The 26,656-nt window shown below is 39.3% G+C and overlaps 3 protein-coding genes across 4 annotated transcripts; 1 reads left to right on the plus strand and 2 right to left on the minus strand.

Annotated features, from left to right (window-relative positions):
* The first annotated feature begins 154 nt into the window (after positions 1–154).
* Positions 155–5,248, plus strand: LOC143901262 (mitochondrial ornithine transporter 1). 2 transcript variants are annotated; one of them, XM_077413393.1, is made up of 6 exons: positions 156–653; positions 1,514–1,882; positions 3,826–4,062; positions 4,210–4,379; positions 4,454–4,729; positions 4,843–5,248. In XM_077413393.1, exons 2-6 carry the CDS (start codon positions 1,768–1,770, stop codon positions 5,014–5,016), a joined length of 972 nt encoding a protein of 323 aa, XP_077269519.1. In that variant the 5' UTR covers positions 156–653; positions 1,514–1,767; the 3' UTR covers positions 5,017–5,248. The 2 variants fall into 2 exon arrangements, with proteins under 2 accessions (XP_077269520.1, XP_077269519.1); XM_077413394.1 differs by lacking the exon at positions 1,514–1,882 and having other exon boundaries at positions 155–653.
* On the minus strand, positions 5,188–8,394 carry LOC143901261 (uncharacterized). The gene is made up of 7 exons (XM_077413392.1): positions 7,106–8,394; positions 6,875–7,036; positions 6,638–6,799; positions 6,277–6,505; positions 6,092–6,178; positions 5,712–6,005; positions 5,188–5,383 (listed from the first exon to the last, which is right to left on the minus strand). The coding sequence occupies exons 1-7, from the start codon at positions 8,140–8,142 to the stop codon at positions 5,276–5,278; spliced, it is 2,079 nt and encodes a 692-aa protein (XP_077269518.1). The 5' UTR covers positions 8,143–8,394; the 3' UTR covers positions 5,188–5,275.
* A 761-nt stretch (positions 8,395–9,155) lies between these two features.
* Positions 9,156–23,361, minus strand: LOC143901339 (uncharacterized). The gene is made up of 4 exons (XM_077413550.1): positions 23,044–23,361; positions 10,962–11,041; positions 10,727–10,868; positions 9,156–10,229 (listed from the first exon to the last, which is right to left on the minus strand). Exons 1-4 carry the CDS (start codon positions 23,050–23,052, stop codon positions 10,113–10,115), a joined length of 348 nt encoding a protein of 115 aa, XP_077269676.1. The 5' UTR covers positions 23,053–23,361; the 3' UTR covers positions 9,156–10,112.
* Between the last annotated feature and the right edge of the window lie 3,295 nt (positions 23,362–26,656).

The following is a 26,656-nucleotide window of genomic DNA, read 5'->3' on the forward strand; positions in this document are numbered from 1 at the left end:
GAAACGAGGGGGGGAAGAGAGAGAGAGAGAGAGATTAGACAGAAATAGAGAAAAGTAGAAGAAAGAGAAGTCGGATGTCAATCGCGGCCGCGAAGCGAATTCATATGTATTGGGATTGGGATGTCGCGAGTCGCGACGTCGAGTCCGTCGGGGGGGGGGGGGGGCGCGTCTCTCCGCTACCCGGAACTGCCCGCGAACCAGGCCGCGATCCGCGACGCCCTGGCGATTTCTTTTCCGTTTTTCTTTTTCTCCTCTCCTCGCGTCGCGAGTGTCGCGACGCTCCCGCTCGTCGTTGTACGAACACGATCTCGCGGAAATCCGATCTACCGCGATCGGCGCGATCTACCGTCCCGCGTGAAACGATCGCGGATCGACGGGACTCAGGATTCCGCTGACGGCCGCGAAATCATCCGCGTCGCTCCATAGTTTAGGGATTCGAGCCGTTATGTTTGTCTAGGGACTTTTTATGATTGCGGGACGCTGGCCCTGCGTCTTCGTGGCGACCCGCCGCGTATCCTGGGCCAGATTTTTAGCGCATGCGCGGCGATAGGAGTAGCGAAACAGTGACGTATCAATGATGGGATTAATGAGCGCGAAAATCTTGACGTTGCAGCGTTGTCACGATCGTCGAAGGAAAATAGATTAAATATTAGGTAAGTGTAACATTTATTTAAATTTGTGCGTGATGGATTCTGATCGGTAAAGGAGCTATTAAGAAAAGTAGAATTAGAAAATTTTAGAATGTTTAGCTGGATGAAAATATTTTTAAAGGATGATTAACTCCTCATCCTGTAGGAAATGGAGGGTACGCTGGTAATTCTTGAATATTTTTGCCAAATAAAACCTTATTTTGAGTCATCATATGTTTTATTTGACATATATATTATTTCAGTATTCTTTTCTCTTTTTCTCAGTGTATCTTTAATTTTATTATTGACTACAGATTATTAAACTTTTTATAATTATGTATGTATAGCTGTGAATAAACATATTTTTTACTATTTTCTTAAATTCAAAAATTTTTATATGTACAGGCTATTTTAATTATGTACGGTATGTACACACATCTTTTTCTTGTATATTAGCTACTTCACTGTTACTGGTATTCACCGCGCGTGCGGTGAACTGGGCCCGATTTACACGCTGATCTTAGCAGTTTTCGTCGTTTTCGATCTCTCTCGCGCCTTCTCGTATATTTCCCATTCGTTCTTCGAGAAACACAAATTCATTCTTCTCTCTCTCTCTCTCTTTTCAAGAATTTTAAATTTTATTTTAATCTATATTATGTATTTATTTGCTATATTAAAAATATTTTATTATTTTTTTTAAACTGTATAATATAGCAGTAGTTTTATTGCAACTCTATTTTTTTCTATACTAAAATGTAAAGGCGCAATAATTCTCTCTCTCTCTCTCTCTCTCTCTCTCTCTCTCTCTCTCTCTCTCTCTCTCTCTCTCTCGTCGAAACGAGAATAAAATGTGAGATTTGACGAAATCACGGAAATTCTTTCAGGGATTTCTGAGGGTCCGACGATTTCTCGAGCCGAGCCTGCTCGTTGAAGACAAGACGTGAACGACAGGGCGACGATATCAATAGCTTCTTTTCCACAGAGATACATACGTTATATATCGCTTTGCGAGACGCTCGATTCGTCAGTATCGCTCGTTGGCCTCGTTGCGCGCGGCTGCTGGCTGGCGATCGCGTCTGTTTTATCGTGCTCAAGACGAGAGCACGTGGCCGCGCCGAAGAAATTTCCCTCCCGGACGATGACGACAAGCAGCGTCGCCGGGCCGATCGGCGCGGAAGTGGTCCACGTGTCGACGGAACGCGGCCGCGGAAGCGTCAAGGACGGCGCGATCGATTTCCTGGCCGGTTCGCTCGGTAAACGTCTCCGGCTGTCTGCCACGCGCGGTCGGCGCGGTTCCCGATATTTCTCCGTTTACGATCCCCGATCCTACTGCCGAGATAGCTCGGATAGTATTCAAGACTTCGACCGAAACCCGACTAACTTAAACGGCAATTAATTCGACCGGCAGAACTGTCTGCTGCAAAATTTCTAAATGCATTTCTAATGTTTATTTATATTCATTATTTTTTATGCTAGATAACATTTAATTTTATATTTTGTGCGATTGTTTTCTTTTTTAAAGTTTTATATTAATTTTTTTTTTTATTAAAAGTATTTGGAAGAAGGGGAGACCGCAAAATGTCGAGCTCGCACCGGGCGCAACGCAGGCTAGTTATGGCATTACTGTGTATCAATAATTAAGGGTCCGTAACATATCTTATTTTTCAATTGTTCTTCAATTACTTAAGCAATGTAAATTAACTTTAATTTCGGTTTAACTCACTTCTTATATATGTTTCTAAATTCTAAGAATTAGAAAAGGATAAGAGTAAATTAAACCGAAATTATATAAAGTTAATAATTTACATTGATAGAGAAACATACATAATTCGTTAAGTTCCTAATTCGGAGCGACTCCGACCAAGCTCTGATTAGAGTGATTAGCTTAATCAGCGATTAACTTGAGCAAAGCCCCAGCAAATACCAAGTAACATGCAATACGTGCAAGTTATAATTTCCTACTAAAAAAAAATTATAAATTCTTTGTTTATTTAATTCTTTTGCATTGATATAAAGACGCGAAGAAAAAGATTTAGGATGACGAATTAAATAGTTCGAAATTTTGGTGCAATAATCTGGTCGAATTAATTGGGTCGATCGGAAGTTTGGTCGAAGTCGAACCCCTAATCTTCCTCTCGATGTGTTAAACAACGAAAGATCGATTGTTCCAGTGATGCTAACAAAATAGTTTAGACTGACAAGTGGAAATTGCGTCATGCTTGAGAGGAACAAAGTCGTGAATGTCTTAAAAAAAAGATGCTTAATTATAGAATTGATTGACGTAAAGATGGAAGATTTTGTAAAGTATAAGAATAAAAAAGTTTCGAAACTTAATGAGAACTTTTGGAAACTTTGTTTCTCAGAGGAGGAAGTTATCTAAAATTTATATTAACATTTTCAACGTTAACAAATATATGTATAAAACGTGGATTATCTGTCTCTCTCTCTCTCTCTCTCTCTCTCTCTCTCTCTCTCTCTCTCTCGCGTTGACACATCTGAAATTAATCATTTGGCTGCAACTTGCATTTATCACAGTAATTAATTGATTGCCAAATGTTGTTTATCTGGTTATCGTGAAATTCTATAATCTACTTAATATTTAGATAAACAATACATATGTACATTTGTCTGTAGTAGATTCGATGGGAAAAGATAACGGTAGTATCAGTCCTGCAATGTTATCTTTCATGTAAATACCGACTGATAAACCTAGCTAAATCGTATAAATTTCTAATCACTAACGACGCGTTCTTACATTTCCTAACACTGAAAAACGAAAAACTTTGCATTATTATAGAAATTATATATCTGATATTTTTTTGCACGATTCGCAAACAGTCGCAATCTTTCCAAGAAAATTGTAAATTGTTTTATACTCGTGTTCAATTCGCCAACGTTATCAAGAAATCTTCGCTTATTGATAGACAGATAAAATCTTACAAAAAATTTAATATCGCTATGTTAATTATCAATTATGTAAACAAGTCTAGAATTCACATTAAGATAACGGTTTACTGTTACAGTAAATATGTTTTAATGCACTTCAACCGTATCAAATGTGAAAAAATATTTCGGATAAAGATTACTTGTTAATTGTCGGTAGAGTAATAATTTTTGCGAGACCGTTTTGGGACACTATATAAAAATCTCTATATGTTTTCGTACACAAGCAAATTATTCTACTGCTATTTAATAGGCGGTGTAGCACTTGTCTACGTGGGCCAGCCGTTGGACACGGTAAAGGTAAAGATGCAAACCTTCCCGTCAATGTACAAAGGCATGGTAAATTGTTTTCTGCGTACGTTAAGGACAGATGGTATCGCAAGGGGTTTGTACGCCGGAACGATCCCGGCGGTAGTCGCCAATGTAGCCGAGAACTCGGTGTTGTTCGCGGCATACGGCGGTTGTCAAAAAGCAATCGCTCATTTATCAGGTAAATCGTGAACTATGATGGTATAACTCACTATAATGAATCCAATTATATCAAACATTTATTTAAAAAAAAACTTACCGATTCCCAGTAAAAGGTTATATGTGATTATTAATTTTTAAGCCAATTTAATCTTCTTTATTTTTATAGGTGTACAGAGCGTAAAGGAGCTCAGCTCCTTCAGCAACGCCTGGGCCGGCTTCTTCGCCGCGTTCTTTTCCTCGCTGACGTTGTGCCCAACGGAGTTGATAAAGTGCAAGCTACAGGCTATGAGGGAAGTTGAACAGATGCAAGCGACAACTGGCAAGGAAAAATCCACGGTAAATAATCCGGTGAACGTTGTTTTAAATATTTCGATGGCAATTTTTTAGTAACACCGTCCGTTATTCCTTAGCAACCTCGCATAGGACCGTGGAGTTTGACGAGGCAGATTCTGAGAGAGCAAGGTGTAAAAGGAATGTTTACAGGTCTCTCGTCGACGATAGCCCGCGAAATGCCAGGCTATTTTTTCTTCTTCGGCGGCTACGAGGCCACGAGGGAGCTGCTAGCTGCGAAGGGTCAGAATAGCGATGATATTGGCTGGCAAAAGACAATGGTAGCTGGTGCGGTCGGTGGCGCGATGCTCTGGCTAGCGATATTTCCAGCCGACGTCGTTAAGAGTAGGATACAGGTACGTCTTCGACGCTGAAAAGCCGAGGGTGTCGTAATAAAGCTGTAGATCTAAAGAGACGTTTCTCAATATTTCTCGTTTCTTACAACGAAAATGTGTTTTGTTTGAAATAGGTGCAGAACTTGAGAACGCCCGCTTTGATAGTTTTCAAGGATATCGCGCGGCAAGAAGGCATCGGCGCGCTGTATAACGGATTGACACCGACTTTAATCAGAACGGTACCAGCGACCGCGACACTGTTCGTCACTGTCGAATACACGAAGAAAGTTATGTGCAATTATTTCTAAAAATCTGTTTCAACATTTCCATGTTCTTACGTGACCTGATACCCCACAAATATCCTACGTACGAAAGCATTTGTTCCGACCGATATGTAGAATCGTGCTTCGCGCGATTTCAATGTCGCCTGTATTTGTAAACATAAGGAAAATTGATGTATATACGCGCCGACAATAATGTAATATGAGAAATATTTTATATTACAAGAAATATTTTTCCTAATAAAAGATGTACAAGATATCCATTTGCGACGTGTTCTGCGCGCTATTATACAATATTGGACAGTTTTAACGCATTATCTCGAAACACAAGCTTTTTGATGTAATTACGTTTCTCCTGCGGTGATTTGTGTGCGTCCCAAGAAACATATGATATCTGCAAAAAGAATTAAAACTTTCTTACGTTACTGTTATAATTACACTATTTAAATTATTCTAATTAAAAACATCAAACCAATTTTACAAGTATTAGCGCCAATTGTGTTAGCTAAATTACACAATATCACTATATTTGTATTATATAATAAAAAATAATAATAATAATAATAAAACAAGATTGCTTATAATATGTAGAATTTAATCAATGTAGAATCAATTTTTAACTCGAGACTTGTATTTTTGTTCAGAAAATTACAAAGATAGCGCTTTGTATTTTTGCGTTATCGTTCTTAGCACAGATTGATTTATTTCTCACTAAAACTTACCATGATCGGCGTGTAGCCAATTTTGGATAATTGCCTCATTTTTGCGGCTAAGGATCCAGTAGGTGTAAGACAATTCCTTATCAATAATCCGTGATGACCCATGACGAGGGCGATCCACCTGATATTCGAATTCTGCTTGTTCACATATTTAATATCACTCGATTCAAACTGCGACCAATACGTCTCTGATGGTACAAGCTGGTTTTGCTCGTCTATACAGAAGACAATGTCTTGCGTCACAAAATGCGGTAACGCACGAACAACCGATATGTCCGACGTAGTGTTGAACAACTCCTGTTAAAAGGTAGAAAACTTTATGAGAGAAAATATACACGTAAAGAGAAAAAGATGATCCTTTATGCGACAATACATGTACATACCTGGCATGTTGTCAGCACGTCCGTGAAAAGTAAATTTCCCCGAGTCGAGTCCGCCGAGCCGGTCTTCAGATACAATTCGTAATATTTCTAGGATTATAAAATTTATTAATACGTATTATTTTTCATCGAACTTACACGATACGTGACAAACCATTCGATCGTAAGCGATCGATTTCTTTGCGTACCTTCTCTAGAAAACTACTTGTACTGGGTTTAAGCAATGGGCCATCGTACTCGGGTACCTCCACCCGAAGGCCGTAATCCAGCATACAATATTCACGCGAGAGATGATGGTAATTGCCAGAGCATGTCTTGTTCACGTGTTCGGGCGCCATGACGAGTTTGATCAGGTCTATAGGATATACATTTTGTGTCGTCAAAAATCCTAGAATACGTGAAGCTACATGTGGAAACCTATCGTGGAAAAATCTCGTGAATATCTTTGAAATAGAACTCTCACTTTTTAAGAAGCAGAAAACGAAAAATATCGATTTGTAGTTTAAATAAAGCAACTTAAAAAAAAATCGTGTTTGGATAATAAATTACTTTGCTATCTCGGCCGCTCGAGTGGTGTCCCAAGTGGCCCTTAATTCTTCGATCACGTTCTCGTAGACGTCATTGGTTTTCGAATCGATATTAAAAATAGAGAAAGTATAAAAGAATCTTTCAAATTCCTTCAACCTCGCGGTTTTTAATTCCCTATTTAATCTGAAATTGTATCAATCGTCAGCATCATTTACCACGAATATCGATGGCAGTAGCGAATGCAGGAATAAAATTTACCTCCCGATTATTCGGTCCATGAGCTCTTTGTCGTACACGGCGACCCTTCCGCATGCCTGCGCAATATGCGCTAGAGACATCAATTGGTAACGCGGCTCGTATGGCGTTACAGCTTTCAGTAACTCTACAAATGGTTTGATCTCTGTAAGCATCATGCTGTATCTGAAAGTGAAATATTAAAAATAGATATTTGCGAGTTAGCGAGTACTCGGCACATCGCATTTATCTTACCGCACTAATTTTATGATGCCCGCGATGCTCACGGTCTCCAGCATATCAACTTCGTCTATGGTCCTCTGGATGATACGCTTCAAGAGGTCTTTGCTTCTGATTTTCGTGCTGGTCTTGAAGAAACCCAACGCCGCTACAGCCAGCTCGTTGATCGACAAGTCTTCCATGCAGCGTTCCAATTGGAATTCAAGCTCGTACATGTTTATAGGCGGCTTCCGGTATATATTTAGAAAGAACAGAATCTGGACCAGTTGTTGAGGACTAAGCTTATGAGGTTTGTTGCCTAGTTGCCTAATGGAATTCCATATATATTGGGAATAGAATTGCTGAAAGACCTTGGGCACCATCTGATACATCACGTCACAGAGATACAACATCTTCTCTCTGGGCAGCCGCGAGAAACGCACTATGCACTCTTTGTCTATCCGTCCGCAGAGATTACTGTAGAAATCACACTTCTCCATGTGACTTCTCAACGGTACCAGGTGCTTCATTATTACCATCAGATCGTCGTCCGTCAAGTTTTGCGTGTTCAACGTGCTGAAGGGCTTCGCGTACTTGAACGGATCGATCTTCTCTTCATCGTCGTTGTGGCAAACGTTGTAGGACAGCTTTTTGACGGCGGACGCCGTCTCGGCGCTCGTCATCGAGCGCCAATCCTGCTCCAGGATCTCCAGGGCCTCCTTGTTCGTCACGTGAGCGTACGTGGTGCTCGGCCGCATCACGATACCCGCGTACTTCGTCGAGCTCAGGAAGAGATTGTGGGCGTACGTGTTCTCCGGGATCCTGTCCGGACTGATTTCGACGCCGTCCTCGTTGACAGTTCTATTGGTCACGGTTGCGGGGACCACGAAACTCTGGGCCCTAACGACCCGAGGGTCGATCCACGCCGCGCTCGAGGTGCTGCTGCGCTTACGCTTCAGCAGGGCGTTGAACACCCGATCCAGGCGGTTGCAATTGTCGCAGCCTAACCTCAACCTCAACAGCGCCGGGTACGCACCCCGCAAGCGACCCAGTCCCTGCACGAGCACGCTCATCGCGAGAGACGAGAACGTTATTCGCCGCGGATGCTTTGACTGACGCGTTTATCGTTGAAAGGGACTCACCCTTCCATTCGATCACGAATTTTTGGAAGCAGGTTCTCCCTTCCTTTCTTTTTTACTCGTTTCCCACCGGTTGGCGAAGGTTAAGTTAAAGTGCTTTCAATCTGTGCTGGTTTTATAGCAAACCTCTAACCACCTCTAACCTCTTGCTTGCATCGTTAAAAATTTGAGGTTAGGGTACGTCCCGGTACGTCACTCGTGAAAACTCTCGACCTGACATCTTGTACGTGAAATATGAATTAAACTTCGTGATGATCGCGCATCCATCTTGGATTTTTCAAACGCAATTTCTGATTTTTTAATTTTAAAATAGCTTTCCGATTAATCCTTAATTTATTATATAAAGAAGATAATAAAAATAATGTAATAATGTAATAATCTGTGAAAATAATATCTAATAGCAATCGCTAATATCGCTGACTTTATTTCTTTACAATTTCCATAGCACATAAAGTAATATGGCTTCCTCTTTCGCAGAAAATAATTCAATCGTCATAAAAACGATACCATGTAAAAATATTTTCTTTTTTTTATAAGAATATATTTCAATTTTAGGAAAAAGAATAATTATGTTTTGTGAAAAGTAAATAATATGGATGAGAATCGCATCACAAACTCAAATCTTCAAGCTCGAAAAGCTCAAATTCCAAAAACTTTACAAAAACTTTAATATATCCAATTAACTCTTATTTCATTATCTTATTTACTTATATTCAATAATATAAGATAATAAAAATAATAATGCAACATCGTAGAAACTTCCAAAACGAGGATCGTCATATTAATAAAATAATAAAAGTAATACGTGTAGAAATATAGACAGCAATTAACGCAATAACATCGCAGGCTCCGTTTCTCCAAAAAGATTCACAATTTCCACAGCAATAAATATATCGATGCCGTGATCGAAGTTTATTGGGTGTTGTGCGATGCAATGAATACACACGTTCAGCTGCCGAAAGTATATATATAGCGCATAATGTAACAAGCCTCCTTTTGTTTTTTATCAAGTATGTACATATACTTTATTTGAAATATAATCGAAACACAATTTGGAACAACATATATATATAATTATCCTTTTACATATAATCTCTTTATGTACAATAACTCGATTTGTATGGCCGATCTCACCTGCGGTGTATTTTATTATGCACGCGGATGAGCACATACAAGTCAATTAGCCTTTACGATCTTCGATCCTTCCCAGTTCCCAGCGCGTGAATTAAATATCCGCCGAAATAACAATCGCAGGAGGACAGTTTGAAATTTAATAACGCTCGGTAATTTAATCTCGTTCAATCTCCAAAATTATTGATAGAATGCACGGCGAGCTGAAATATATATGTCATTAAAAGGGCAAGGGATTAAGTGACAAGTTGTGTGTACTCCCCGCCTAATTAATTCCCGTGAAATCAATCGAATCGAAATCGTTCGACACTATATTTTAAAGCGTTCATCTTTCTACGCCACATTTAAGAATATTAACGGGATGCTTAAAGGGTTAAGACGCGAAAGACATCGTAAATTGTTTCACATGCGGATGTTATAATTACTTTTCTACAAGATCGAGACAGTAAATTGGCCTTTTCCGTTGTGCGAGTTCAAGTGTTTATTATCGAAACAGTCAGAATGTCAAGAATGTGCTAACAACATGCGTGTATACGCATGTAACTTTATCGCTGCCAGATTTGCAAGGAAATAAGGAAAAAGGAGAAGAGATGATGTATCAGGGAAAACACGGTGTGTGTGTGTGTGTGTGTGTGTGTGTGTGTGTGGAGAGAGAGAATCAAGCTGGATAATACAATAAAAAGTAATCGAACGGACGAGTAGTCTGAAAAGTTGCGATCGGTCAGTCATCTCCTGTGCGAATCACGCCGACATAATATTCAGTGATCGTCGAATCAATAGTCGTCCAGATACGCATCCTTCGAGTCCTCCACCCGCAACCTGTTCTTGCGCGAATGGACAGAGTTGGCTTCGGAGTTGGAAGGTTGAACTTCATTGTTCCTATAGGGAGTCTAGAATAAACGAGAAAGCCCCATAAATTAATTCTATCTGAGTTAATAAGCATTAGTCTTATTAAAATTTATTGAAATTTATGAAATAAATGGAAAATCCAAATCCTAATTAAACGATCTTCAATATAGAGAAACGAAGACGGAAGAGAGAAAGAGAGACAGAGTTTGTAACATCTTTTTTTGGATTTGATTTTAATCGTCTATTTAATTATTTTAATGGGTAAAACTTTTTAAATATTCAACAAATTTTAATTTTCTCGCCGAGTATTTTAAAGTTTAAAAAAATATTGGTTTAGTTATATTTTTATATTTTAGCAGAAATATTGCAAAATGAGAAGAAACAGATCGATTGAATTGGAGAGAAATGGTTAAATTAAGATTCTTCTTTTCTCTCTCTCTCTCTCTCTCTCTCTCTCTCTCTCTCTCTCTCTCTCTCTCTCTCTCATTTACGAATGTTCCAACTTCGCCAGCTCCGAATGACGATAGCTTTTACTTACGTCGTCGAGAATCGCGATCAAGAATTTCATCCTGGGGAACCTGCAGTCTCCTTCCTCGCAGTTTATAGCGCGCATAACAGGTAAGGGTACCAAGCGCTTCCTCGCCTGTGAACCTCGGCATGACGGGTGATAGGGTTCGTCCCTGCAACAGTGACCCCGCGATTTATATCCTACGGTTCCGTTTATCTTCCAGCGACGCGGGGAGAAGAAAGAAGCTTATGAATACGACACTTACTCGCAGTTCACCGCGCCGACCCAGGACTGGTAATAGCACAGGAGAACGGCGAAGATAATTAAAGATCGCTGCACAAACGTCTGAAAAAGAATTCAGATATTATCTCGCGTGAATTATGAATTTGTCACAGGAACACTTTTGCGATTCCTTGATGCGTTTCTGCGTTGTTTTCGAATCGCATATAGTCCTTCCATTTATTAATAACTCCCAAGTTATTAATTATCCGTCTAAAAGGTCGGGGTGTACGTAAGGATAATCGGGAGTGCCAAGGGAAGAATGATTCGCGCTAAGTTATCGACAAAATTTTAATGAACTCATAATGAGCTTGCAGCGCAAAGTGTGCGCGGCAATCAACGCTAAGCCTTTTAACTGGTTCGACGTGGCCAAATTGACATCGACGACACGAATAAGGAGTTAGGAGAGGGCTTCGTCTCCTTTCGCGCAAGCAGCGGGTTCGCCGATGAAGTACAGCTGATTTTTACGCGACACTATGTATGGAAAATCATCTTTACGAGGAAACAAAAAAAACACAGGACTCGTCCTAATGAGTGACAGAACCACGACGAAAGGTCATTTCGTTTGATTACCATGGTCAAATAGCTGCCTTTCTTCCGCGAAATCGATATTCGCGCAGCCATTTATTTGCCGATGCGGCGAAAACGACGCGAGAAACACCACCATTTGCGCCGCGGCCAATTTGCAGCGTCGTATTATTATTTTTACCGGAGACATTCTCGGTTATTGCGAGGGCCGGCAAAGGTTTTGCCCACGCTTCCTGGACTTTACTCGATTTTCCGCACGCGGCGGCAAAGGGGAAAGGTCGGCGCCGGAGCGATAAAGTTGTGTCGGGATGAATTTTGAAGGTGTGCCGCGGTACAAAGCCCGGGTCTAATTTTGAATTTCGTTTATCCAATGCCAAGCGTAAATCGGTCTAATTAATATTTGCGCGATATCGTATAATCAAACGATATCGCGTTCGACCGCGTTTTAGCGCTAAACGCCGACGCCGACGGCGACGAAACGTGAGGCGTTTTGCCCGCGTGCGTTACGTAATAGAACAGCCGATGCGGACCTTGATCGTTGCGTAAAGTTCGCCGTCAGATCGGAAAATTGTTCGATTCCAATTTAGCCGACGATGTAATCTATATTTATCACGGCTGTGACTTCGGGGCCTCTTTTATAACGGGGAACTTTCGGGGTCTCTCTTGCAACAGAATTCTTATCGTGCAAGCACGTACCGTATTTATAGCTATCATTTAATAGTATTTAAACAAGCGTTTAAAGCTATATGTAATAGATTTCAAGCAATATCTGAATTTTTCTCCGCACTAAGAAGTTTCGGTAATTGCAAAAGTTCGTAAAACAACATTGTAGCTCTGTAAATTCAAGCCTGAATCTCGATCTCGCAAAATATGCGGAGAAGACCAGCTTTCGAAATTTTCCTTAAAAAACACCAGAGAGAATTTTTATTTCGAGAGTTTCTAAGAAAAGACACTTAATTTTATTTACAATCTTTCCAGATTTTCTAAACAAACTTTCCCGGCTAATGATATTAAGAGGATAAACAACTTTGACGAGCGAAAAAATCGATCTTATATATATTTTAAATTAAATATATAAAAAATAAAAAATTCTGAATATTTATATATATAATTTGATATAAATATTAATTATAAAATATTGAATTCGAAAAAAATAAATGCATTTTTTACTTGTCAATGTTGGTCTATTCCGTTAATAGAAAAAAATTGATAAATAAAAAAAACTAATAAAAATTAAAAAATGCGATACGGCGGAATAAAAAGTGTTTTTCCACGGCAGGACTAGCCGTGTTACCACTTATTTAATTTAATACATCTTTTTCTCCATCGACGACCGAGTCGCCGTGTCAATCCTCGACGTGATGGAACGAAGTTGAACTGATCACGTAGCACACATGTGGTAAATAAGGTGTTTCATAAGAATTTTGTTTTTAGAATACGAGAATGAATTTCCCTCGTTCCCCGGAGACCCGCTGGAAACTCCGACATAAACATCGCCGAGATTATTTCCCGGTATTCGTTTATAATGTAGATCAATAAATAAATAGGTTGCATCTGCGAACGGCACGTATATATTAATTTCTCTTTCTCTTCGCCTTTTTCTCTTTCTCTTTCCCTCTTTCTCAAGAAACTTTTATCCGTACCTTACAATGGAATATCTCGAGCGCGAACGTTTTTCTTAGCTACGAATCAAGTGTGTTTATAGAGTACGCAAAGATATTTCCTTTTCTGTTTCTTCCGCTAATAAGTAATTCGAAATGAGAATCTTTCGACGCATGGTAAAAAGATTTTGATGATTGAAGTTTGTGTGAATTTTATTCTCTTAAAATTATTTCGTGGTAAGAGAGAGCATGAAGAGAAACGCCCGTAATTCTATAATTATATGTTTTACAAATGCAAAACGAAGACGGAATGTTTCCTTGCCGAAGAAAGATTTCAGAGATTTGTGCCTTCTCTTAAAGTCCTTTGCTGTAAAGTATTTTAATTCGTTATCGATTCTCGCGTTCTCTTTTTCTTCTGTTTATACTTTCAGACCAGCCGCTTCCCACTATACAATTTTTAATTTTTAATTCAATATATGGTACTTATCCTACTTTAATTTTTCTATGTACATTCTTAAGCATTGTACACTGTTAAATATTAAATATTAAATGTTTAAAGCAATACCTTGAGTTAAATAATATTTTATTATTTTCAACTATTATAATGTGTGTCGAAATTTATTGTTTTAACACAAAATAGTATTATTTTAATTCTATTAGTTTTTAAATTAACATTGTTGGGATTTGGGATGACGCGTGGCTCAGTGCCTACGCGAATGATTAGAAACACCAAGGTCCGTGGTTCGAATCCGACCCGGCCTTCGTCCCATATATACTTTGTTAAGAAATTTTTCCCGATTAAGATCCTTATGGATTAATAGTCTGCACGATTGCAAATCGGAAAGGATTCACAATCTGCAAGGCTTAAGATTCGTAAAGGATCAAAAGATTGAGGCATTTTTTGAGATATTTCAAAGAAAAAAAAAGAATTTCATTATGGTTAAACAAATGTTTTACGGTTGCGATCAGAGTGGCGATCAGAGTCGTGCGATAGAGCGCTCCGATCGTAACCGTAAAACATTTAACTACAATAAAATTCTTTTTTTCTACATTTTTTTTAAATTATTATTTTTAAAAATTTTTTTAAAAAAATTTATTTAAAAAAAATTAACATTGTTTCAGTTAAATTACCGACATATTGAGTAGAAGCAGTGGCGATCTACAAGAATGGTTAAAAATGACTCAAATTGAGTATAATTTGAGATTACAAAAAATTCCAAATTGTATCCCATAAACTTTATGGAGAAAATGTCAAGAATCTTTTCTACCGCATTCGGTAAACGCATCCGAAGTTTCTACCTCTTAAGCCTACAACCATCTAATTAAAAAGAACTTTGATTAAACGCGAGTTATATCTAATTCTGTTCGCTTGCCATTTAACCTGATTGTAATCGATGTGTATCTCCACATAGGCCTCGTACAGGGGAATGATACGAAGGCATATTCGAAAGTTCCCGATTATGTTATCGCACACGAGAAGTTTCACTGTATAATAACAGTTTAGCGCGAATGACAGTTTATGATGCTATCCCGATAAGCGATACAATTAATAACATCGCTTCCAGGTATGTTTCCTCTTAGGGTATGTTGCCCCTATCGTTTAACATAAAATATGGGACTGTGAAGCGCGTGCGCACGTTTTCGAGGTATTGAAAATATTAAATCTTCGTGAAAATAACGTTCTTGATAAGTTGAAAAGAGTTGCGATAAAGTAGCCAACGCAGAAAATTGCGCTTTTTTTTTGCGAGGATTTATATTTCTTTTGACTTCTCGTTCATCAACTTTTGAAATATTTCTAGCAATGTTCGAACAATTAAATCGATATAACGCTTGATAAATTGTGCAAATTTTGCGGTAATCTACTCTCATATTCCCGCATCTCGTTATCATTAAACAACATTGTTTGAAAACATTGTTAATTTCTGAAAACGACGCACGCGTTCATTCATGTTTTGTCATTTGATCCGCGTACGAATGTGTGGAGATATAAACTTGATATTCGCGCGTATTAACACAAAATTTATCAAAGAGCCCATGGCGGGAGTAAGCAGCGCGCCGACGACACGCGGCCGGCACGATAATAATGTCGTGCGCACAGCCGATTTTAGTTAATTGGCGGCTATCGTAATTGCGGAAATGATGCAAATGGATTGCTGCGCGTTTAATAAGGCTCCGGTTCTCGTGACTTGAAAATCGATTCGATTACACGTGACCAACTCAAACATCGGGAACCATATCTTCTCACCTAAGAAAATCGTAACTCCCAACAAAATTATAATAAAGAAATTAAATACATTAACTTCTTTATTGATGATATCGTGTTATACAGACCGTTGACTTCACAAAATAAATAAATTTGAAAACGTCTTAATGTTAATTAATTTGAAACATAAGGCAAATACAAGCAAAACGCCGATTTTATAGCGAATAATAAGTAATACAAAATTTATAATGTAAGTATAAAACAAAAACGAAGTTAATTAAAAGTTAGTTAATTTCAATGAGAAATTACTGCGTTATCTTAAATATATAAATAATTATAGAATAGCAAAATATGGAATGCGGATCGTCTGGTTGTGCCAAGAACATCATGTATTGTTAACTAAATTAGAAAGCAACGTTTGTCAAGGGATTACACGGCTAAAAGAATGCTGCGCGTTATTAGAGCTCGTGAGTCGCGTATATAAATGAAGACAAATACGAACTAACGCGATGACACGATCACGATATTCGAGATACTTCAGAGCCTTGAGGATGATATTTAATTATTAAGCAACATGTCGTGCGTTGGCAACCTTAACTCGCATCCGTCTTCGTTTACGTATAGGTACGGTGTCGAGTTTCGTCCACTCATCCTTGTTAATCCGGCTGCACGCGGGACATGATCTCATTTTTGAAAACAGCACAACCTTATAATTCCCCGGCAAGTCTTGTTTAGCTCGTTTGGCGAAACATTTTGCAGCGACGCAGGCAGAAATCGCGTGGGACGATCCCAGATTTGGGACAACATTTGTTCTTTGTCGAAAGGTCAACAATGAACACACGGTATATGTGGGTATCTTTCAATCACCGGCGAATAATTTATGTTATTCGCCCAAGAGACAATTATAATTATCGAATGGACGAAATACGATCGTAAACTAGTAATGATTTCAGCGGTATAATCACCGTACGAAAACAGGTGTTCGAGTTTCAACGCGATACTGTTATCAATTCGTAAAAAGTGCGCCACTGATAACAGCGCACGTTCACCAATTACAACTTTTTTCTATACGTTTCTTATCAATTTGTTTTTATCTTTTTGTGTATTTCCCCAGTTATTTTATCAAGTAATAGATTGTTACAAAATTAAGCATGTTGAGCCGCAAAAAAAAGTGTTTGGAATATGGAAGATATATTGACTAATAATTAACATTATCACGTTTTCCATCTCGCCGCACTTATTAATAATACAGCACAATAATTTCGAAATAAGCGACATTTGAAAAAGCTTGATACGAATTCGGTTCTACGCAAGTCATTAATCTATCATTAATTATGCAAGTATTGTCGAAAGTCAGTCTGATTAGGTATTATACTGGTATATGTAAAATGTAAACAGTAATATATATAGAACAATTTGCTGCACACAGGTCTCGAATGAATTGTAAATAGATGAATAATAATGCATATATTTGGCAATAATAAGCAGCTTCCCAATAAACCGCCAATTAAATCAACGATTAATTAAATGTGTGACATTGAAACAGACCAAAAATACAATATATACTATATCATCAAAATACTAATATCTGTATCCTATTACAGAAGGACGAAAATTCCTCTCTGAGGCTTCTTGATATAATTTCAATCTAGAGTTTCTCCACATTTTATCGCGATATAGTTTTAAAAAATTAAACCGATCTTGCTTTTCTTTTTTTAACCCTAGAAAGGTAATGTGGGGTAATACGTTGCCCCACGCGAAATTCAAATTACGCCTCTGACTTAGAAAGATTAGTTTTTATACTGAGACCCTATAATTATTAATTCATGCAGTTTAGTCATCCGGCAATCGACCTCCGTCATTCAGCGAGTGCGTTAGATCCGTGCAACAGCTATGACCGAAAAAGAAAATCGTTTGGGGTAACGTACCCCTACTTAACCGTTTACGTTCGACTTTTATCACAGTAAAATATATTTCAAATTTTTTGTGAAAATTGGTAACAAAAAATTATACACTTTATAGCACTCCCCGGAAAATTCTACCCCTGTTTCATATATAATTCTTTAAGATTCGGTCAATTATTTCATTTTTGCTGTTCTTGCACAGCAACTGATTAAAACTTTGTAAAGTTTTTGTGGAGTTAATTTTACTGTTTCCATATACTTTTACAACTTTTGACTACCTTTCAAATAAATAATAATCGACAGAATCTGTTTTACTTTCCATTTTTTGCGATTTTTCCCATCCGACAGTTTTTTTCATTTCCTCTACTTCAGACGTTCAAAGAAATGTATTTTTTTTTAGAAACGAAAAAGTCGCTTACACGTGCCCTTGAAGGTTGTCTATTCGTCTTTCAAAATCCGTTGGATTTTTTAAAATCGGTGATGTTTATGAAAAACTACAGCATTTTTTATAAAAAAAAGTTATTTCAGCCCAATTTTTGGTTCTTTGTTTTGTTTTTCAAAAACTTTTTACTGTTTTTTTTACTACCGCAAATTGATGACTACTATCGTCTTCCCTATTAAACAACAAACAAAATTATTTATTAAAAAGTTTTCTAACAACAAATAGAAACATTATACACGCGGTACAAGTTTGGGGTAATTTAATACCCCGCTTGGCCTTTCACGTATGAGAAAATTCATATTACCTCTTTAGGGTTAATAATATCCCAGAATATGCCGATAACCAATTTGCGATTTTTCACGAGTGAAAAATTAATTTTATCGACGGGCTGTATATCTATTACTCTTTCTCCAAAGTCCCGCAGCCTTCAATATCGGACAGATGTGTGTACAGAGGGGGTTCGTTTTTTTACATACTGCTTTATTTATTCGCCCGCTTGTTGCTTCTTTGCGGCGATATCGATTACCAAGGTCGGTAGATCGGCGCGCGTACGAATTAACACTCGTTATTTTCGGGGGAACCCTATCCACTGTTTGTGCATGCTAATGGCAGTGGAGCCGCACGCGCCCCGCGAAAGCTGATTTGTAAAGCGAAGTGCGGAAATTGATACAATTTCATTGGCGGCTTTCGGGCTTACCCGACGTTTTACGCGGCCGCGGGGGATTACCGCCAACGCGTTTTGTTTTCGCGCCGCATAAGTTCAATTGCACTTTTCTCCTCCGCGATGCATATCTCAGCCGATATATTGTTTCGCTTTGCACTTTGTAATTTATGAGGCCATTACGCTCGTCTTCCGTCGTCGCGGTGGGTTATTTCTTCGCAGTGCCGCGGGAAAATAAATTTTTCTCTCGTATTCCGTTTTCGAAAACAACATTTCCTCCCTTAAGTGAATTTGATTAATTTGCAGACGTGTTTCGCGTTCGCGAAACAATAACAAATTGATATTCTTTTTTTTTCCTGGCACAATAACGCACTATTGCGCTTTTACTTATGCGATGTAAGTATGCGAATCAAATATTTTGCAACGATTATTGTTATCATCATCGAAACAAGAAAAACGCGGAGAAAAATATCATCGAAATTTATTTGCCTCCGACGAGGAAGATTTTAGAGAGAGGATCCTTTGAAGTTTAGAGACAATTTTATGTTGGAAATAAATGGAATGCAAGATTCGAGATAAAGAACTTTTACAGAGATTGTGCGGTTAGCTCTCTTCCTAAGAACTTTGAATACAAAACATTGAAAGATCGCTACAGACGATGAGACCTTCATTTTATTTAAAATCGGTCAAAGGATCGACTTCTAAGACACCATTCGGGTACACATCCTGCATATATATTCACTATGAAATATCGAAAACCCAATCAGCTCTATCTCAAATCCAGTATAGCAAAGCTACATTTGCGCAAGTGAAAAGGATAGAAAGAAAACAAAAGAAACTCCGTTCAAAGTCTCAGTCACATAAAAAGGCATGGTTCATCTGGCTAGCACTTTGCGTCACCTAACGTGCATAAAGGAACGGGGGGTAATTTAAAGCGGCAGCACGATGAAATAGTCTGAAATATACAGTTAAATATTAAAGGATGAAATTCGAACCAATCTCTTAAGTTAAGTAACATTTCGTTACTTTTAACTACCACGTGTGTGTTAAAATTTATTATTTTAACACAAAACAGTATTATTTCAACTCTAAAATGTTTTAGTTAAATTAACGACATATTGAGTAGGGGCATGTCGTAAGAATGATTTAGCAATAGGAATGATAGCAATGATTAAAATAACTCAAATCGAGCATAATTTCACATCACAAATTTAACAATGTATATCCGAGCTTCTGCGTCTGTAATTCATAAATACTTTACGATTGTTCGGCCTTTAAAGCTCCCCCTCCGGAAGAAGCGGGACGTCTCCGCGATTTCTTTCCGACGCGACGACTTGATGCTGACAAACGATCCCGACTCGATTCCGCCGCGTAATCGCGCGGCAGATTCGCTCGATCGCGGCTTCATTGGCGAGTTAATGACACGCGTTTTCGAGTGCGTAGGAGTTATCGGGTGGCGCAGGAAAGGGGATGATACGAGCGGGGGAAAACGGCGGATAACGAGAAAAGAATACGGAGAATTGAGCGAGATCGAGGAGAGAGAAATCAGAGAAACGAGCTGAGATCGGAAGCGGGACAGGATGGAGTGACGGGGTGCGAAACACCCCCTTTTACGCGGGGTAGGGGTGCTTCGCCACGCGAGGGGGAGAACGAGAGGGAATCCGCCGGCGGCGGTATCGCCTCGCGGTAACGTCTCGGATGTGGGACGTCGTGGCGTCTCTCCGTCTGGCACACAAAAAGCGTCGCGGACGTCTCTCCTTTTTCCCCCCTCGCCGCTTCACCGCCGCTATATCACCGATCATCGCTGATCGTCACCGAGCCACACGTCGATTCAGTTTTTCCCCCGTCTTATCATTGCGACGCGAGCAAAATCGCGTGGTGACGGGTTCCCGTTCCTTCCGGTTCCTTCATTCATTAATTACCGCGCGATTTATATCTCCCCTTTTCTGTCCTCCGGCCTCGTTTCGCTCCGCCGCGATAAAGGGTTTGCCCGTGGGTCCATCGTCCTTCGGCGATTTTCGTAGATCATCGTCCAACTTCGTGCAGGCGGGAATATCACGAGAGGGGATGATTTTTGCTTTTGCTCGCTTCGATTCGAAATTGTTTTCTCTTGAAAGTCGGTCAGCCAAAACGCCGCGGGAATGTTTTTCTAAATAATCTCTCGAGTTCTTTGTTTCCGTCCCGGCGGTCGGGGATGGAACGTCAAGTATTATTACTTGATGCTCAATCGTAAAAGTCTCTATCCATTTTCGTTTATCTCGTCTACATCGTTATACGCTTTATTGTTTTAATTTAGCTCAGTGTTTAACTGCTCTTAGCTCTATCGATAATAACACGCGCGGTAGGGATGGTACTCCCTCACGTCAGTTAAGTGTTTTCTTCTAGGACAATAATTTCTTAAGGGTCTAACCCGAAATCGTAGAATATTAATATTAATAATAAGATTCCAGATTAACGTGGAGACGCTTAAGAAATTATTATCCTAGAAGAAACGCTTAACCGGCGAGATCGAGTATCGTCGGAAGTTTAACGTTAACGAAAACACTCGTCATAAAATCACGAAGTCGCGCCGTTTTGTTCACGGTCGCCGTATACATATGCGTCTAACTGGCAGCGAATAAGGAAACTTTATACATTCTCTGGCGACTACTCGGACCAGACGTAATGTCTCCAGCATCCGCAACGCTTACATTTGCCCTTTGATACGCGTGTGCGGGTTCGTTAGTTCCGCTCGATAATACACGCATGGTGAATCCAAAGTGACTCGCGGCTCTGATATGTGACCAAAAAACACAAAACTCTGTGATTTTTACGACAAAAATAAATATATCTACTTAAAAAATACTCGGAAAGTGTGAATACACTGAAAATAAAAATATTTAGATCCAAGAAAATATTTATTTAGACAGTGCCAATGACTTATTTACTTAATATAATCACATATGTATATATATATATATATATATATATATATATATATATATAATTAAATATCTTTTTACTTAATTTAAGTTATTAGCACTATCTAAATAAATATTTTCTTGGATCTAAATATATTTATTTTTTTCAATGTAATTATTTCTCGACAATATCGTAATTAATCTAACTAAAAATTGTTTATAACCTCGTAAAATTTTGTTATTACGATTAAATTTATATAATTTTATCAATTTAATTATCGATATATAATATAAATTTTTTAAATAATATTCCTCAAATATTAAATAACGCATTTATTATATTATTTTATGTGGTACGAAGTATCGTTCAAAATGTCGTTCAAAGCGTTATTTTTTTCTAAAATGTGCCATATTTTCTGATTGGGCAATGATTCGTTATTTTTTATCTGGTTTAACAAGTTTGCGACACAATATGGCCCGTGAAATTTCGTGTACTAGGACACATTGCTACAGCGACGATAATATGTCAAGCTCGTAGACTATTCGACAAACTGTTGATGCGAACGCGATGCATATTGTCAGAAGTCTCCCCCAATCAACATCCGTTTTTACGTCGGAGTTTCCCTTTGACGTGACCCAATTCCCAAAAATGTCTCCGTGACAGAACCGTTTTAATATGAGCCCTTTTTGATCGCGAATGCAACGCGAAGAATTATTCGAGCGAGTAAAGAGCGGATCTGCTTCAATCTGAGAAACGCCGTGCGTATTTCTGTCAAATGCATTTATTATTTGTAAATCTCAAGTGTCGAAAGTTGCGCGAAATATTTCAACGTACTCCGTGACATGCGAACGTGAATAGATGAAACAGGAACCTTGCGCGTCATCGCGAGAAATTTATCTCATTGTCAGCCTGAAAAAAGCTCGCATATACGATACTTTTTACTCGTTAGGAAATGTATACTCTTGTTAGGAAATACCCTATCTCTTTCTTCTTTCTCTTTCTCATCTCTCGCCGTGAAAATAATTCGAAATGCCATCGATCTACTCACCATCAGGCGACAGTAATTCGCAAGTTTCGCGGAGTCATCTCCGCGGAATGTATACGTTACGACTCATCGCGATGCATCAGCGAAACGATACATACTTTTCCGCCCTTCGGTTTCGATTGCTTCCTCGCTGCGAATGCGAAACTAAAACTCGTGTACGCGCGTCCCGGAGCATCGTATATCCCGCGTCCGGTCCGTGTGTAACGCGATCGACGACGACGACTAATAGTCTTCCATAAACGAACTGCTCTCCGAACTTTCCACCGAGCTTTTTAGTGCTGTTACCGACTTTTACAACTCGACGTTATTGAAGACGCGGATGTTTAAAGTTGCCTCGTATTCTTGTCGGTTAAATTTAAAACAGAACGTCATCCGGATTCTCGAAAAAGAAAAAATAAGAAGCGTCGCGCCTCTTCGAGTCGTCGAAAATCTTTTCTCCTTTTGTCTCCGAGACATTTACTCTTTAATTACCGATTCCGATAATTAAAAACTGCTCTCGTTGCCACGATCGCGAGCACAAATTCTTTCTCGCCTTGTTATGCCGCTTCATTAAAAGAAAAGAAAAAGGAATCGATATCGTTTGCGATTAAACACCTGGGCACGTATTACAAAACTTTTTGGAATGGATTTTGATTGAGGAAAAAAGGCAGAACGAAAAAGGCGATTAAAAAAAAAGAAGAAGAAAAAATGAACGACAAGGAGAGAGAAAGCGTGCTCTATTCGCGGAGCAAATATAAATCGACGATTTAATTAATTTGAATTGATTATTCATTAGATACTCACGATCGTCATCTTGCTGACGAGGGGAACTTGCGCTCTGCTGTGTCTCTCGCTGTGTAACCACGGTAGCACTGGTCCCGTTTGTCTTCGGGGGCCCGCCTTAATCTTCCACTTCCTCTTCTTCGCGAGTCGCGGATCTCGTCACGGGTGACAGCTGATTGCCGGGCAATCGGGTGGACCGTGGGAGCGGGGGGATGATCCTCGCGGCGTGGTAGTAGTTAGTACGCAGGGGGTACGTTTCGGTACCGCGAGACAGCCAGAGAGGAGAGAGACCAGAAAGAGCTCTGTGAGTTTCGAGGTCAGAGGGCGAATGATTGGTGGTACTCGCGCGGGCTACATTTATACCGCGGGCTCGTTCTCTCTCTCTCTCTCTCGCTCTCTCATCCCCCTCGCCGGTCTTTCCCATCCCCTACTCTCTCCTATCCCCCCGTTCTTCGTGCTGAAGCTCGCAATGAGAGAGCAAGAGCGGATCGGCTCTCTCGTGGTGGGCGCCACGCATCCACCACCATCGTCGCCGATGGACGTATGCGTTCCTCCTCTGCTCGTCCTCCTGCTCGTCCGAGGGTGCGTATCGTGGCACCGTATCCTTTTACGTCACCCTCATCACCCGCGGTTTCCACCCAAAAGGTATGACAGGATAGTGAAAGAGAGAGAAAGAGGAGGGGGGGGGTTTAATTTCATTCGTGCAAAACTGAAATGAAAAGTCGCGACTGAGAGATAGAGACGTGATTGTTGCAGCTACGAGGGCGGACGTGCATGCTTCAGGTATACAAACAACTCGTAAATAACGTCCTTACAAGAGAGTACAAGGGGGATTTTCATTGTCGTAGAGTGAAAGGTGACCGTGGTTACAGTCGCGACGGGTTTCCTTCGAAAGCGCTTCCATCGATAGCCCGAGGGGCTCGCTCCTTTTTATTTATCTCTTGCAAAAAAAAATTGATACTTCAGCGTCATGGAATATTTCCCTATTGTCGTGCAACCCAGGTTGAATTTTACGGTTTCGACTTTGACATTTCTGCGGTGGTTTTTGCGGGTAAAATGCAACAAATGCGTGCACAGCCAAAAATTACAGTGGTTTAATTATTCGGTTCTTTTACGAAATAAAGAGAGATCTTTCATCTCGTCGCAAAAAAGTCTTGTGTCCTTTTCTCCGTATTCTAAAGCTTCGGTATTTGGAAAAGTGTTTCCTTGATATGCTCAAATCTTCACGCATAGATGCATGTATAATTATTGTTAAACCACTTATTGAGATAAGAAGATAATTTTTTATAATATTTTATAACATAAAAATATAAATATTTTACAAACTAAGAAAGATAAAGTGATATCTTACAAAGTACCAGAAAAAAAAATGAAGATTTATTTTAACCTTCTCTAATATATCTTCGTAACTTTGTATACAATTTTTCCTCTCTCAAAGGAAATATCGAAAAATACAATTATTTTCGAATCTGTTATCACAAAATTGCGATACCCTTTACTTATCGGGGTCGAACTGACGCCGGGATCGCATCGCCGGGATTTAATCGTAGTAATCGAAGGCTAAGATTATGATAGATCATGGATTTGTTTGTGACAAACTGTACACTTTATTGCCGAAGACATGCGTAACGATCGTGAATGTGCATTCGGTGCAATTATGATGCCGCGAGTGATGCGCAGCACACCCACGCAAACGCAACACAAAATACTGTATACGAGATATCGATGCGATCCGCGGAGCGTAAAAGGTTATTCTTAAGAATCGTAATCTCTCTGACGAGAATCACCGTTGCTTACGCGAGATTTCTACCGCACAAACGAACGTTGATTTCACAATCTGCGTACGTATAAACCGCGATTCCATTCACGGCGATACAAGAAAATCCTGCGCGAGCTCCTCTGCCAAAGGAGGAAAAGCGTTCCGCGTGTTCTCTTTTTCCTTTCTTTTAATTTTTACCACTATCCTGCAAACGGCGTATAAAAATTTTCCAAGAATTTTATAAGCGTATACGCAATACGGGACGCGAGACTCGTCGCGATCTTTTATGATATGGACCGCGATATCTATTAACATTGTAGTTATATCTTTATTGCAGACTCGGATTTCTCTCTTCCGCGATCCGCGTAACAATTGCGTAACAACCGCGGGAATCCGATCGATCGATTAAAGATAATTAACGCTCGCTCGTGTGCTTCGATCTCGTCGAAAAGCACAAACGAGACCTGTCGAATGTCAATATAACGCGAGAAATAAATCTATTTTCGGGCGATTATACGCCTGCATCTCCGTCCCATCTCGGAATATTAAGTAGTATGAACAAATGTATAGGCCGACAGGTATAATATAGCACATATGTACACGTACGATGAACGGCGCATCAAAGCTGCACTGTAAGAAACTGCGCTCATATGCATAAATGTACATTTATTTTAGAATTTTATAATAGGATTACATTTTATAGCAGCGTTATGTTATATAAAGAATAAGGAGATAAAGATAAAAATAAAGAATGCCAAACGACATCGATATAGAAACGTGGATCGTCGAAACGTTTTCACACGAATCCTATTTGTTGTTATTGTATTATTACACGTTATTTTTCTTTTTTCTTCATTAACAAGAACAATTCAGGGATTGGAAGTTTATAGCACGCAATCGCACTCAGGCGACATTATATTTGAATTAATCGGTTTGATTATATTGCAATAAAATTACGCTCGCGTAATATATACTTCGTTTCTTCACGGCCGTCACGTTGATTTGACAAGTTATGTGGCCGTATTTCGTGCATCTCTCCCAATAGCCAGCCAGATTAATTAAGATAAGCGGCCATCTCTGGCGCGCTATATGGGCTACGATAGGATTTTTAACGTATTAACGTTTCAAGGCCCCGATGCATAAAATACGCATGAGTCGCAATTGCAGTCGTAATAAATAAAGGCGCGATCATAAATAGCAAAATCGCCGTACATGTCGATTCAAAAAACACACATCAATCATATCAACAAAGCGATAAAACGCACGTGTGATTAATTGAGAACGCCGTGTGTCGCGGGCAACATTTTTATATGAACATATAAAAATTATGTCACGATTTCGGCTTGCGTTCGAAAACTTTACTCGGGTGCACGCCGCGTCATTCTATCTTTGTTATTTGCCAAAAGTCGAACAAGGACAGAACGACGCTGATGTGTGCACCCGAGTGAAGTTTTCGAACGACGACGACGCAGCCTTCGGTGCAACGCACCGCCCCGATAAAGCGTCGCGATAAAACGCATCATTGAAAACGCAAAGCGATTCACGTTCACACCTGTAGGCATATATAAGAGTCACGTAACGATCCATTGGATGAAAGGCATAACTTGCCAGTCGCTCGGATACTTACATCAAACGAGACTGTTTATCGCCCTTGTGTTGCGAAATTCGTTTTTCTCTTCTCATTTCTTTACGATTTGTTATTCTTGGAAATGGAATTATTCTGTTATTACTACGTTTACCATTAGATGACGAATGAAAATGCCATAAGAACTGTGTCTTTTCGCAGACATAATATTCATAATTTTCGTTTCGATCTTAGTAATTACATAATTTATTTTGTAAAACTATCAATAAAAGAGGAAAACAGCTCGAAAC

The sequence above is a fragment of the Temnothorax americanus genome, unplaced genomic scaffold, assembly GCF_048541705.1.
Source record: "Temnothorax americanus isolate GAGA-0224 unplaced genomic scaffold, ASM4854170v1 Scaffold33, whole genome shotgun sequence".
NCBI classification, from domain to species: domain Eukaryota; kingdom Metazoa; phylum Arthropoda; class Insecta; order Hymenoptera; family Formicidae; genus Temnothorax; species Temnothorax americanus.